This window comes from Ranitomeya variabilis, chromosome 6 (assembly GCF_051348905.1).
Source record: "Ranitomeya variabilis isolate aRanVar5 chromosome 6, aRanVar5.hap1, whole genome shotgun sequence".
Lineage (NCBI taxonomy): Eukaryota > Metazoa > Chordata > Amphibia > Anura > Dendrobatidae > Ranitomeya > Ranitomeya variabilis.
Genome location: NC_135237.1, coordinates 11,114,932 through 11,131,531, shown reverse-complemented (window position 1 = coordinate 11,131,531; position 16,600 = coordinate 11,114,932). Strand labels below are relative to the sequence as shown.

Below are 16,600 nucleotides of genomic sequence, written 5' to 3'. Positions count from 1 at the left end.
ACAGACATCTGTCTGAGATGATTTAGTGAATCCTGCACTGAGCAGGGGGTTGGACCAGATGACCCAGGAGGTCCCTTCCAACTCTACCATTCTAGGATTCTATATTCCCCATCGGTGTAATGTGGTCTGGTCCTCCAGTGATTATCTCTTATATCTCCCCCACGTGTTTGATATGGTCCAGTCCTCCAGTGATTATTCATTATATTCCCCCTCCAGTGTGTGATGTGGTCCTATCCCCAAGTAATGACTTCTTATTTCCGCAGATCCTGATGAAGCTGAAGAGCATGGCGCTGGAGGCAGAAGGTGAGCTGGAGCGTCAGGATGAAGCGCTGGACGACATCACTAGCTCCACTGACAGAGCAATCATTAACATCGACAAACAGACGCACCGGATGCGGAACCTAATGTGAAAGATGGCCGCCAGGGACCACTGTCACAGCTCTGGCTTCTCTGTGGGACGGAAGGAGACAGTCAGGAACTGAGGAGTCCCGAATGTTTAATTATCTCATTGTAATGATTGATGGCATGTAATAATGAAAAAAGAAATAAAGTCCTCAAAATAATAAAAACCACCAGAACCCGCTGCCACCACCAATTCCTGCCGCCACTACTAACCACTGCTGCCGTCAATCAACCGCTGCCACCACCAAATACTGTGACTACTAATCACTGCTGCCATGAAATGGCGTCAATTAGCTGCTGCCGCCACAAACTGCTGTCACTACCAACCGCTGCCGTCACTACCAACCATCAACTGCTGTCAGTACCAACCACTGCTGCCATCAAATCTTCTCACTTTCAACCACTGCTGCCACCAAATGCCATCACTACCAACCACCACATACTGCTATCACCAATTGCCTCTACCACAACCCACTGCTACCACCAACTGCCGTCACTACCAACCACTGCTGCCACCAACTGCCATCACTACCAACCACTGCTGTCACCAACTGCCGTCACTACCAACCACTGCTGTCACCAACTGCCGTCACTACCAACCACTGCTGCCACCAACTGCCGTCACTACCAACCACTGCTGTCACCAACTGCCGTCACTACCAACCACTGCTGTCACCAACTGCCGTCACTACCAACCACTGCTGCCAACTGCCGTCACTACCAACCACTGCTGTCACCAACTGCCGTCACTACCAACCACTGCTGCCACCAACTGCCGTCACTACCAACCACTGCTGCCACCAACTGCCGTCACTACCAACCACTGCTGCCACCAACTGCCGTCACTACCAACCACTGCTGCCACCAACTGCCGTCACTACCAACCACTGCTGTCACCAACTGCCGTCACATTATATAAGGGTATATTGCACCAAAAAGCATCATTGTGCAGCCACGGCCAATAGTTTTCAGTCTAAAACAACGTTTGATATTCGCAACGTTCGATGCTTCAGTGTTTCTAGTAACTTGAGATTATTATGAAGAGCGATCAGATGAGCTGCCAAAAAATGCAGTCATTCCTTGCCATGAAAATGAGCGTAAGGGCTTGCTCCCACTTACCATGAAATTGGACAAATGCAGTCGAATAGAAAATCAGATTGCAGTCGGACCAATGTTATTCAATGATCCAGGGCTCATCTGCGATTTTTTTAATCAGCTCGGATCAGATTGTGATCAGACTGATGAAAAATCACAACAAGCTTCAAGTGGATGTGAAATTCGGATCGGAATTGCTAATACATGTCAATTGGTGCGAGAGAAAAAATTGCACAGCACTCGGACCATGCGTGTGCTGTCCGACTTTGACGCACCCCTCTCCTTGCAAAGCCAACATTTCATCTGCCGTGGACAGTAATATAAAGCCAGAACGTGAGGTCAAATAAGAAAAAAAAAAGTTATGGATAAAATACCTTTATTAATCGAGGTAAATAGTACTACAAACACATGGAAATCCTGCACACTTAATAACACATAGTATAAAAGAATTGGAGATAAAAATAAATATGAAATATATGATACATATGTTCATCCAAGAACCACCTCACCAGGAAGATAATACACAACAATAAAAAATATAGAGTAAAAATTAGATGTAAATGCAAGCTCCAGAGTACACCTGCCGAAAGCAATTCTATACTATAGTAGCTAAATGGCAAAAAAAAAGTGGTGTGTGTTAACTGGTGTGAAAAAAGGGGGAATATTAAAAATAAAAAAAATCATGAAAGGTGGAAACCTCAAAGAAATGGGATAATATAAGATGCAAAGTGCTAAAGCAAATGCTGAAATAAAAATACTTATGTGAATAGCTTGATATCAAAGTTTGATCACATGAATACCAAAAGAGACTAAGTGTAGTGATTAGGGTTAATTACTGTGACCGTTATAAGTCAAGTCCATATAACAATAGTCAGGGATATGCAGGTTAGTGGAATCAATTACCTGGATATCGGTGGTGAAATAATGTGGCACGCACCTCGACGCACGTTTCGGAAGTTACTCCTTTGTCGGTGAGCAGTAATGGAATACATATACAGTATATACATAGAATACATAGATCTAAAGATGTTAGAGAGATATATACAGTGGGGCAAAAAAGTATTTAGTCGGTCAGCCATAGTGCAAGTTCCACCACTTAAAAAGATGAGAGGCGTCTGTAATTTACATCATAGGTAGACCTCAACTATGGGAGACAAACTGAGAAAAAAAATCCAGAAAATCACATTGTCTGTTTTTTTATCATTTTATTTGCATATTCTGGTGGAAAATAAGTATTTGGTCAGAAACAAAATTTCATCTCAATACTTTGTAATATATCCTTTGTTGGCAATGACAGAGGTCAAACGTTTTCTGTAAGTCTTCACAAGGTTGCCACACACTGTTGTTGGTATGTTGGCCCATTCCTCCATGCAGATCTCCTCTAGAGCAGTGATGTTTTTGGCTTTTCGCTTGGCAACACGGACTTTCAACTCCCTCCAAAGGTTTTCTATAGGGTTGAGATCTGGAGACTGGCTAGGCCACTCCAGGACCTTGAAATGCTTCTTACGAAGCCACTCCTTCGTTGCCCTGGCGGTGTGCTTTGGATCATTGTCATGTTGAAAGACCCAGCCACGTTTCATCTTCAATGCCCTTGCTGATGGAAGGAGGTTTGCACTCAAAATCTCACGATACATGGCCCCATTCATTCTTTCATGTACCCGGATCAGTCGTCCTGGCCCCTTTGCAGAGAAACAGCCCCAAAGCATGATGTTTCCACCACCATGCTTTACAGTAGGTATGGTGTTTGATGGATGCAACTCAGTATTCTTTTTCCTCCAAACACGACAAGTTGTGTTTCTACCAAACAGTTCCAGTTTGGTTTCATCAGACCATAGGACATTCTCCCAAAACTCCTCTGGATCATCCAAATGCTCTCTAGCAAACTTCAGACGGGCCCGGACATGTACTGGCTTAAGCAGTGGGACACGTCCGGCACTGCAGGATCTGAGTCCATGGTGGCGTAGTGTGTTACTTATGGTAGGCCTTGGGACACGTCCGGCACTGCAGGATCTGAGTCCATGGTGGCGTAGTGTGTTACTTATGGTAGGCCTTGTTACATTGGTCCCAGCTCTCTGCAGTTCATTCACTAGGTCCCCCCGCGTGGTTCTGGGATTTTTGCTCACCGTTCTTGTGATCATTCTGACCCCACGGGGTGGGATTTTGCGTGGAGCCCCAGATCGAGGGAGATTATCAGTGGTCTTGAATGTCTTCCATTTTCTAATTATTGCTCCCACTGTTGATTTCTTCACTCCAAGCTGGTTGGCTATTGCAGATTCAGTCTTCCCAGCCTGGTGCAGGGCTACAATTTTGTTTCTGGTGTCCTTTGACAGCTCTTTGGTCTTCACCATAGTGGAGTTTGGAGTCAGACTGTTTGAGGGTGTGCACAGGTGTCTTTTTATACTGATAACAAGTTTAAACAGGTGCCATTACTACAGGTAATGAGTGGAGGAAAGAGGAGACTCTTAAAGAAGAAGTTACAGGTCTGTGAGAGCCAGAAATCTTGATTGTTTGTTTCTGACCAAATACTTATTTTCCACCGTAATATGCAAATAAAATGATAAAAAAACAGACAGTGTGATTTTCTGGATTTTTTTTTCTCAGTTTGTCTCCCATAGTTGAGGTCTACCTATGATGTAAATTACAGACGCCTCTCATCTTTTTAAGTGGTGGAACTTGCACTATTGCTGACTGACTAAATACTTTTTTGCCCCACTGTAATTAGCCCTATGCTTGTGTAGTTTACTGTATATGTGTATATTTAATAAATATATGAAAAAAATGGCATCGGACCTCTAAAATTTTATTAACCAGCAGAGGGAAAGCAGACAGCTGGGGGCAGATGTTTATAGCCTGAAAGGGGGTAATACAGATGTAGCTTCTCAGGCTATTAATATCTACTGGCAGCTGTATACTTAGTCTTTACTGCTTATTAAAATGGAGGCGCCCCCCCAAAAAAAATTATGTAGGGTCCGCCTAAATTAATAAATAGCAAAGGCAAGGCAGACAGCTGCGGGCAGATATTAATAGCCAACGGAAGGATCATGGATATTGGTCACCTCCCAGACTAAAAACATCAGCTCTTAGCTGCCCCAGAAAAAGCAAATCCATAAAATGCGCCAATTCTGGTGCTTTGTATCACTCTTCCCACTTGCCCTGGTGCATTGGCAAGTGGGGTAATAGTATTGGGGTTGATGTCAGCTTTGTATTGGCAACTGACATCAAGCTTAGGGGTTAGTAATGGAGAGATGTCTATAGGATGCCTCCATTACTAACTCCATAATCATATTGTAAATCAAAAAAATACCCTGAATAAAGTCCTTTATTTAAAAGAAAGACTGACCCCTTTTTTAAAATTAAAAATTAAAAAAACAAAGTTATACTCACCTTGACGCCTAATACACTGAAGACCATGTCACCTGTAAAAGAATTAAAATAATAAACAACCATATCCTTCATCTGTCCCCGATGTGAAGATAATCCTCCGATGTCCATGTCCCTTGTAAAAGAGTAAAAAACTAAACCATATATCTCACTTCTCCGACGAGAAGATAATCCTCCGATGCCCATGTCCTCTGTAAAAGAGTAAAAAAATAAACAACCATATTCCTCACTTCTCCGACATGAAGATAATCCATTTGTCCCTTGACGAGTCAAGCTTTCTATTTGATGAATACTGGCATGATGCGACTATACAGCCTGCCATCCAGCAGAGACACTGAATTGCGCATGCTAGCGCCGTGCCTTGCGATGACATGAGAAGGTTGAGGGGAGTTCATACCCAATGAAATCCGTTCATACTGACGTAAGCACGAGTGCCGTGGGAACTATCTCACGCTCGCTCTAATGTCAGTAAGGTGAACAGAGTTCATTGAGTATGAATTTCGCTCATCTTTTTTATGACACCGTGAGTCACTTAGCTGCGCCAGCATGCGCAGTTCAGTGTCTCTGCTGGTTGGCAGGCTGAACGCTCGCATCATACCAGCGTTCAGCCTGCCAAGTAGATGTAGCAAAGCTAGACTCGTCAATAGACAAATGGATTATTATCTTCTCATTGGAGAGGTGAGGAATATGGTTATTTTTTTTCTCTTTTACAGAGGACATGGGCATCGGAGAATTATCTTTATGTCAGGGACAGGTGATTGATTTGATTGTTTATTTTAATTTTTTTACAGGTGACAGAGGCTTCAGTGGATTAGGAATCAAAGTGAGTATAACTTTGATTTTTTATTTTTAATTAAAAAAAGTGTCAGTGTCTTTTTTTCAAATAAATTACTTTATTTGGGGTGTTTATTATGTTCAATATGACTATAGGGTAAGTAATGGGGGAGTCTTATAGACACCTCTCCATTTCTAACCCCTGAGCTTGAAGTCAGCTGCCAATACAAAGCTGATATAAATTCCACTACTATTACCCCACTTGCCAGCTCACCAGGGCAAATGGGAAGAGCGAGGCTAATCGCCAGAATTGGCACATCTTATAGATTTGCCTTTTCTGAGGCAGCTGATGGCTTATGTTTTTAGTCTAGGAGGTGACCAATATTCATGACCCTTTCCTAGGCTATTAATATCAGTCTGCAGCTGTCCGCCTTTCCATGGCCGGTTAATAATTATAGGGGAACCCTACATCATTTTTTTTCCGGTTCAGCTTTTTTTTTTAAACTATTAAATGCTAGGTATACAGCATGTGTATTACCCACTTCCCAGGCTATAAACATCTGCCCCCAGCTGTCCACTTTCCCTCTGCTGGTTAATAACATTTTCGAGAGATCCCACGACAATATTTTTCAGATATTTATTACTAAAATACATGTACAGTTAGCTATATAGGCAAAGCACTGCTTATACATCTCACTCACATATTTGAAGCTATCTATATCTATCAAGCTATCCATTTGTATACATATAGTGAAGATTTACTTTGAAAACTATCTTTAAAGGGAACCTGTCACCCCCAAAATGGCTGGTGAGGTAAGCTCACCGGCATCAGGGGCTTATCTACAGCATTCTGTAATGCTGTAGATAAGCCCCCGATGTTACCTGAAAGAGGAGAAAAAGACGTTAGATTATACTCACCCAGGGGTGGTCCCGCTGCGGTCCGGTCGGATGGGTGTCTCCGGGCCGCTCCGGCGCCTCCCATCTTCAAACGATGACGTCCTCTTCAGGTCTTTACGCCGCGACTCCGGCGCAGGCGTATTTTGTCTGCCCTGTTGAGGGCAGAGCAAAGTACTGCAGTGCGCAGGCGCCGGGCCTCTCTGACCTTTCCGGCGCCTGCGCACTGCAGTACTTTGCCCTCAACAGGGCAGACAAAGTACACCTGCGCCGGAGTCGCGGCGTAAAGACCCGAAGAGGACGTCATCGTTTGAAGATAGGAGGCGCCGGAGTGGACCGGAGACACCCATCCGACCGGACCGCAGCGGGACCGCCCCTGGGTGAGTATAATCTAACGTCTTTTTCTCCTCTTTCAGGTATCATCGGGGGCTTATCTACAGCATTACAGAATGCTAGGTGATAAAAACCACACTGTGTTCGCATGAAAATCGCATGCCATTTCTATGACACTCATCCAACTTTTCTTGATCAACATCGGACCAAATTTTTAAACACTTGTGTGTCTTCTTCAGTCTAAACCCTATTAATTCCCACCTTTAATTATTTTCAGCCACAATATTAGCTGCAGAGATCATGTAAGTCATCGCGTTAACTTAGTAGAAAGTGTTAATAAGGACAAGGCAGCTGATATCACTCTGTCATGCTGATTAATTTATAAGATCTCATCGGAGGCTTTACATGATGTGGGGTAGGCTTGTGCTTCAAATTATTGTCTTCTATTAGCCATGATTACCTCCAAGGAAGCGCGTTCATTCGTCATTGTTTTGCATCAGAAAAGATTTACAGGCGAGGACATTGCTGTTTAAAGATTGACGCTAAATTAACCATCTATCGGATCATCAAGAATTTCTAAGAGGTTTAATTTTTTGTAAAGAAGGTTTCAGGGCACCCAAGAAGGTCCAGGATGTCTCCTAAAGAAGTTTTAGCTACTGGATTTGTTCAGCACGTGTTCAGAGCTTGCTCGGGAATGGCAGCGGGCAGGTTACAGTGCACAGTGAGGTGAAGGCTTTTGGTGTGAAGAAGGAAAGCAAAAAAGCCACTTCTCTCCAAGAAAAACAGCAAAGACAGACTGATAAGAAGTTTAGAGATTGGGCTGCAATGGAGGGGGGATTAGGGGGCTTCTCATTTGTGGAGGGGATTCTCTCATAATTCTACCTAATAGTTTACCCTGGCCACGCTTAACGAATGGGATTTAAACCTCCAAGAACATCCTCCAATGTACCCTTATTAATAACGCCAGGCACAAGGTACCTATACTAACGACATCGGTCACACAGTACCTACAATAAAACCATCAGTCACACAGTACCTACAATAACAGCACCGGTCACACAGTACCTACAATAACGGCAGCGGTCACACAGTACCTACAATAACGGCGCCAGTCACACAGTACCTACAATAACAGCACCGGTCACACAGTACCTACAATAACAGCACCGGTCACACAGTACCTACAATAACGGCAGCGGTCACACAGTACCTACAATAAGAGCATCAGTCACACAGTACCTACAATAACGGCAGCGGTCACACAGTACCTACGATAACGGCACCGGTCACACAGTACCTACAATAACGGCAGCGGTCACACAGTACCTACAATAACAGCACCGGTCACACAGTACCTACAATAACGGCAGCGGTCACACAGTACCTACAATAAGAGCATCAGTCACACAGTACCTACAATAACGGCAGCGGTCACACAGTACCTACAATAAGAGCATCAGTCACACAGTACCTACAATAACGGCAGCGGTCACACAGTACCTACGATAACGGCACCGGTCACACAGTACCTACAATAACGGCAGCGGTCACACAGTACCTACAATAACGGCAGCGGTCACACAGTACCTACAATAATGGCACCGGTCACACAGTACCTACAATAACAGCACCGGTCACACAGTACCTACAATAACAGCACCGGTCACACAGTACCTACAATAACGGCACTGGTCACACAGTACCTACAATAACAGCACCGGTCACACAGTACCTACGATAACAGCATCGGTCACACAGTACCTACAATAACGGCAGCGGTCACACAGTACCTACAATAATGGCACCGGTCACACAGTACCTACAATAACAGCACCAGTCACACAGTACCTACAATAACGGCGCCAGTCACACAGTACCTACAATAACGGCAGCGGTCACACAGTACCTACAATAAGAGCATCAGTCACACAGTACCTACGATAACAGCACCAGTCACACAGTACCTACGATAACAGCACCGGTCACACAGTACCTACAATAACGGCAGCGGTCACACAGTACCTACAATAACGGCAGCGGTCACACAGTACCTACAATAACAGCACCAGTCACACAGTACCTACAATAACAGCACCGGTCACACAGTACCTACAATAACGGCAGCGGTCACACAGTACCTACAATAAGAGCATCAGTCACACAGTACCTACGATAACAGCACCAGTCACACAGTACCTACGATAACAGCACCGGTCACACAGTACCTACAATAACAGCACCAGTCACACAGTACCTACAATAACGGCACCACTCACACAGTACCTACAATAACAGCACCGGTCACACAGTACCTACGATAACAGCACCAGTCACACAGTACCTACGATAACAGCACCGGTCACACAGTACCTACGATAATAGCACCAGTCACACAGTACCTACGATAACAGCACCGGTCACACAGTACCTACAATAACAGCACCGGTCACACAGTACCTACAATAACAGCACCGGTCACACAGTACCTACAATAACGGCAGCGGTCACACAGTACCTACAATAACAGCACCGGTCACACAGTACCTACAATAACAGCACCGGTCACACAGTACCTACAATAACGGCGCCAGTCACACAGTACCTACAATAACGGCAGCGGTCACACAGTACCTACAATAAGAGCATCAGTCACACAGTACCTACAATAACAGCACCGGTCACACAGTACCTACAATAACGGCGCCAGTCACACAGTACCTACAATAACGGCAGCGGTCACACAGTACCTACGATAACGGCACCGGTCACACAGTACCTACAATAACGGCAGCGGTCACACAGTACCTACAATAACGGCAGCGGTCACACAGTACCTACAATAACGGCACCGGTCACACAGTACCTACAATAACAGCACCGGTCACACAGTACCTACAATAACGGCACCGGTCACACAGTACCTACAATAACAGCACCGGTCACACAGTACCTACAATAACAGCACCGGTCACACAGTACCTACAATAACGGCAGCGGTCACACAGTACCTACAATAAGAGCATCAGTCACACAGTACCTACAATAACGGCAGCGGTCACACAGTACCTACAATAAGAGCATCAGTCACACAGTACCTACAATAACGGCAGCGGTCACACAGTACCTACGATAATGGCACCGGTCACACAGTACCTACAATAACGGCAGCGGTCACACAGTACCTACAATAACGGCAGCGGTCACACAGTACCTACAATAATGGCACCGGTCACACAGTACCTACAATAACAGCACCGGTCACACAGTACCTACAATAACGGCACCGGTCACACAGTACCTACAATAACGGCACCACTCACACTACCTACAATAGTAGTGCCAGTCACACTTTAGCCTCAGTATTAGTGCCAGTCACAGTGTCCCCAATAACAGATACTATTAGTGTCAGCAGTAGAATGCTGCGGAGTGTTCCATAACAATGTCAGTCACATAGTGTCCTAGTAATCATGTCAGTCACGCAATGTCCTCCTGTAACAGTGCCAGTTAGTCAATGGCCACCATAGCAGACAGTAGTGCCAGCAGTGCTTTATACTGCGTGCCAGTCATCCCAGTGCCCCCAATATTAGTGCACAATTCACACCGGACCTTGCTGCTCTTCTCTGTTACCTGGCATTTGCCTTTAGGAGGATTAATTTCCACCTGTCTTGATTTTTATGATCAGTGCAGGTAAAGTAGTGGAGCTGCCATGTCGTGAGTCCACTTCAGTCTGAGATGGCCATTGATGATTGGGGGCACCCAGATGACAGCCGTGTGTGCCCTGCTCCCCGCAAATGTAGAGACTGCTCAGGATGTGGCTGTAATCTGAGGATATTAGTGACTGACACTCAGACTGGCCTGGCGGGGTATCGGGGAAATTCATGGTGGGCCCTGGCACTGGACCAGAGAGACGGTGGTGGGGAGAAGAAGAGAGGGGCACGGGCCTTTTAAAAGAGCAGTAAGAGCATGTGCAGGAGCGTGCACACTCAGCGTTCATTCCCTGAACCGCCGCATTGCACGTCCAGATGAATACTGACGAGTGTGCGCCTGGCGTCGCTGGCATATGACATCACTTTTATGCGACGGGTGCACATGAGTCAGCCGCTGGCCTCTGCTAGGCTGGCGGCCATTTTAATATGAGCCCGCCAGATCCGCAGAGGAGGACATCGCCAGGAGCGCAGGCAGGTAAGTGGAATATTTGTTTTTCTTTCTATTCATGCGGCATAGTGCGAGGGCCAGGAAGGCTGTATGGAGGGATGGATATATGGGGGGGCAGGATGGTGAGGATGGACTTATTGAGGAGCCAGGATGGATATATGGGGAAAGCAGGATGCATATATGGGGGACCAGCATGAACACATAGAGGGGCCAGGATGGATATATGGGGGATCCAGGTTGGATATATTGGTGGCAGGATGGATATATAGGGGGGGGGGCAGGATTGCTATATTGGTGGCCAGGATGGATAGATTGAGGAGCCAGGATAGATATAAGGAAGGGCCAGGATGGATATATGGAGGGAGGCAAGATGAATATATGGTGGGGCCTGAGTGGATATATGGTGGGGCCAGGATGGCTATATGGGGGCGAGGATGGCTGTATGGGGGGGGGGCAGGTTGGCTTTATGGAGGAGCCAGGATAGATATATGGAGGGGGCAAGATGTATATATGGGGGAGCCAGGATAGATATATGGGGGTTCCGGGATGGATATATGGAGGGAGCCAGGATGGATATATGGGGGATGCAGGGCAACTGACATATGGGAGCCAGGATGGATATACGGGGGTTCCAGTCCAAGGAACAGGTTGGATATATGGGGGATCAGGATGGATATATGGGGAGGCAAGATGGGTATATGGGGACCAGGACAAGGGACCAGGTTGTATATATGGGGGATCCAGGAAGGATATATGGGGGGCAGGACTAGGGACATATGGGGGCCAGAATGTATAGCTGGTGGGCAGGATGGATATATGGGGGCCAGGCTGGACAAGGGATACAGGGGGTCAGGCTGGGGCATATTATAAAATTAAAGGGGCTAGGCTAGGCGAGATTATTAAATGGGCTAGGAAGAGGGATTTAATTACGCTTTGGGGGCTAGAATGAGGCACATGCTATATTCATGTTGACAAGTGGGGAGCATAATTTCTTTAGGGTTCAATTAGGCATATTATTACTACTGTAATATAATTTACTTTTTAGGAAACTACGTTCCATGGAGGGAACAAAAGGGAGGTCCTTTTACTGTGCAATACAGCACTATGTCGCTTTTTTTTCATCTGACATAGTGTAGAAGTTGGGGCAAAGTGGGGAACATGCTCTGAAACTGATCAGCTATTGGTGACTGTGTGTTAATTTCTGCAGAGACGAGTCCTGGCTGGAGGAAGTGATTGTGGTCTGTTCTGGATGAAGAAGTAAAGTGAAGATGAAGGACTTTAACTACAGACATCACTAGTGAGTCAGTGTGTTATCTGCACACTGACAATATACACTGTATACTATGTACAGAGCTCCTGTGTGAAATGTCACTGTGTTACTTGTACACTGACACTATATACAGAGCTCCTGTGTATAATATCATTGGTGATCATTGTATTACCTGTACACTATACACTATATACAGAGCTCCTATGTATAATGTCACTGGTGATCACTGTATTACCTTTACACTGTTTCTATATACAGAGCTCCTGTGTATAATGTCCCTGGTGATCCCTGTATTACCTGTACACTATACACTATATACAGAGCTCCTGTGTATAATGTCACTGGTGATCACTGTATTACCTGTACACTGACACTATATACAGAGCTCCTGTGTATAATGTCACTGGTGATCCCTGTATTACCTGTACACTGACACTATATACAGAACTCCTGTGTATAATGTCACTGGTGATCACTGTATTACCTGTACACTATACACTATTTACAGAGCTCCTGTGTATAATGTCACTGGTGATCATCTACTATCTGTACACTGACACTATATACAGAGCTCCTGTGTATAATGTCACTGGTGATCACTGTATTACCTGTACACTATACACTATATACAGAGCTCCTGTGTATAGTGTCACTGGTGATCCCTGTATTACCTGTACACTAACACTATATACAGAGCTTCCATGTATAATGTCACTGGTGATCCCTGTATTACCTGTACACTGACACTACATACAGAGCTCCTTTATATAATGTCACTGGTGATCACTGTATTATCTGTACACTGACACTATATACAGAGCTACTGTGTATAATGTCACCTATGATCCCTGTATTACCTCTACACTATACACAGTGCTCGTATGTATAATGGCATCGGAGATCACTGTATTACCATTACACTATATACTATAAACAGAGCTGTGTATAATCTCACTGGTGATCGATATATTAGATGTACACCAACACTATATACAGAGCTCCTGGGTATAATGGCACTGGTGATCACTGTATGAACTGTACATGGACACTATATACAGAGCTACTGTGTATAATGCCACTGGTGATCACTGTATTACCTGTAAACTGATAGTATATACAGAGCTCCTGTGTATAATATCACTGGTGATCACTGTATTACTTGTACACTTTAAAATATATACAGAGCTCCTGTGTATAATGTCACTGGTGATCCCTGTATTACCTGTACACTGTACACTATATACAGAGCTCCTGTGTGTAATGTCACTGGTGATCCCTGTATTACCTGTACACTATATACAGATCTCCTGTGTATAATGTCACTGATGATCCCTGTATTACCTGCACACTGACACTATATACAGAGCTCCTGTGTATAATGTCACTGGTGATCCCTGTATTACCTGTACACTATACACTATATACAGAGCTCCTGTGTATAATGTCACTGGTGATCACAGTATTATGTGTACACTATACACTATATACAGAGCTCCTGTGTATAATGTCACTGGTGATCATTGTATTACCTGTACACTGACACTATATTATTATTATTTATTTATATAGCATCATTAATTCCATGGTGCTGTACATGAGAAGGGGTTACATCAAAATACAAATATCACTTCCAGTTAGCAAAGTAACAATGACAGACAGGTACAGAGGGAAGAGGACCCTGCCCTTACATTCTACAGGATTATGGGGAAGGAGACAGTAAGTCAGGGGTTGCAGTAGCTCCGATGTTGTTGAGGTGGCCTTGTGGTCATTACAGGTTGTAAGCTTTCTTGAAGAGGTGGGTTTTCTGGTTTCTTTTATACAGAGCTCCTGTGTATAATGTCATGGGTGATCACTGTGTTACCTGTACACTATATGCAGAGCTCCTGTGTATAATGTCACTGGTGATCGCTGTATTACCTGTACACTTACACTATACACTGAATACTACATGCAGATCTCTTGTGTATAATGTCACTGGTAGTAATAACAGTGTTGTTAGTATTGTGGTATGTATTCCTGATCAGTATTGTAGTGATAATTTGTGGTCTGCTCATGATATGGTGGTATTTGTCCCTTGTATGTGGTATTATTCGGTGTGGTGCTAATTTGTAACCACTATGTGGTGCTAATTTGTGTTCTGGTCACGGTGTCCCTTGTATGTGGTATTATTTGTTTGCTATATGCTGGTAATATGCAGTATTATTCAGTAACTATGTGGTCTGTTAATGGAGTGACATTTTTTTCCTTGGATGTGGTATTATTCAGAGACTATGTGGTGGTAATATGTGGTTTGGTCATGGTGTGGCAGTAATTGTTCCTTGTATGTGGTATTATTCGGTCACTATGTGATCTGGTCATGGTGTGTGGTATTTGTTCCTTTGTATGTGGTGGTAATAAGTGATCTGGTCATGGTGTGGCGTATTTGTTCCTTGTATGTGGTATTATTTGGTCAATATGTGGTGGTAATATGTGGTCTGGTCATGGTATGGCTGTATTTGTTCCTAGTATGTGGTATTTTTCGGTCACTATGTGGTGGTAATATGTGGTCTGTTTATGGTGTGACACGTTTGTTCCTTGTATGTGGTTTTATTCAGTCACTATGTGGTCTGGTTACGGTGTGGTGGTTTTTCTTCTCTGTATGGGGTATCATTGGTCTTGGTATAGGGGATTGTGTTGTGTATAGCGGTCATTTATTCTCTGATCTTAATTAGGAGAAGATTCTTTATTTCCATTAGATATTAGATACTTGGCACACAGGGCCGAGATGCACTTACAGGAGTTTTCCTGTGGAAAAAAGTAATCACCTCTCCACTGGATAAGTGATAACATATTGATTGGTGGGGATCTGACTGCTGGTACCACATTGGCAGAATGTAGAGCTTTTATCCCTATTAGACTGGAGTGAAATGTCCTTATTGACCACTGATATGTTCATTCCCTGAGTGTATGTGAGCGATGCACTTGTTTTTTTCTGGAATCCCCAAAGAGGATGAATGGAGCTGCGGTCAGACAGAGATAAAACTTCCTCATTCTTCTGATTGGTGCAGTTCCTAATTGTCGGACCTAAGCGATCACCTATCCTGTGGAGCCCATGGATCAGTGACAACTTGTTTTAATCAAATGTCGACTTTAATGTAAAATACCGTAATTGTACATCCCAGTTATGGGGGGCGCACTGTAGACATGCAGGAGCCGCCTGTGTTTTACAATCAATGCTCCACTATAACGGGGATAATGGCTAACAGGTGTTTACTAGTGTTGAGCATTCCGATACCGCAAGCATCGGGTATCGGCCGATATTTGCGGTATCGGAATTCCGATACCGAGTTCCGATACTTTTGCGATATCGGGAATCGGTATCGGGCTGCATATTCATGTGTAAAATAAAGAATAAAAATAAAAAATAGGGATATACTCACCCTCTGACGCGCCCTGGTTCCAACCGATGCAACCGGCAGCCTCCGTTCCTAAGAATGAGCGCGTGAAGGGCCTTCGATGACATCGCGGCTTGTGATTGGTCGCGTGAGCGGTCACATGAGCGGTCACGCGACCAATCACAAGCCGCGACGTCATCGAAGGTCCTTCACGCGCTCATTCTTAGGAACGGAGGCTGCCGGTTGCATCGGTTAGAACCAGGGCGCGTCAGAGGGTGAGTATATCCCTATTTTTTATTTTTATTCTTTATTTTACACATGAATATGGATCCCAGGGCCTGAAGGAGAGTTTCCTCTCCTTCAGACCCTGGGAACCATCCAGAATACCTTCCGATACTTGTGTCCCATTGACTTGTATTGGTATCGGGTATCGGTATCGGCGATATCCGATATTTTTCGGATATCGGCCGATACTTTCACTTTTGCTCAACACTAGTGTTTACATATAGCTGTAGGGTGGGCCCCTAGAGTCCATTCCCCCGGTGGGCCCCAGACACCCCAGTCCAACCATGCGGACACTTAATGAAAAGGGAACTCAGGAGACTTCCATCTGCCTCTTACTACCACAGATGTGACCTGACATAAGGCTGACACTTCAATTTGAGGTGCTGGGAAGGGATCGGCCCGCCGAGCAGGGATCCCTCCAACTACCCATGAATCCTCGTCCAGCCCTCGCAGGTTGCATCAGATTAGAGCAGCTTGTGGCCGTTGCCTCTAGTCGGTATCAGGTTCCACCCATTTGTTGCCTCCTTCTTCGTACACAACGTTCACGGCACCATCATTCTGCACCGACTACAGTAGTTAGTGACTGTCTGAGATATAGATATTGATCATGTGAAAACTATCTCCACCAAACATCTTT

General features: G+C 44.7%; 1 protein-coding gene across 4 annotated transcripts in view; it reads left to right on the top strand.

The window, feature by feature from the left end:
• SNAP47 (synaptosome associated protein 47) overlaps positions 1–578 on the top strand; it is a 59,017-nt gene extending 58,439 nt beyond the window's left edge. For all 4 annotated transcript variants that reach the window (XM_077267823.1, XM_077267821.1, XM_077267820.1 and 1 more), the window contains one exon: positions 264–578. In XM_077267823.1, the coding sequence (XP_077123938.1) occupies positions 264–410 (147 nt within the window). In that variant the 3' untranslated portion in view covers positions 411–578. The remainder of the gene's footprint in view (positions 1–263) is intronic.
• The last annotated feature ends 16,022 nt before the right edge of the window (positions 579–16,600 follow it).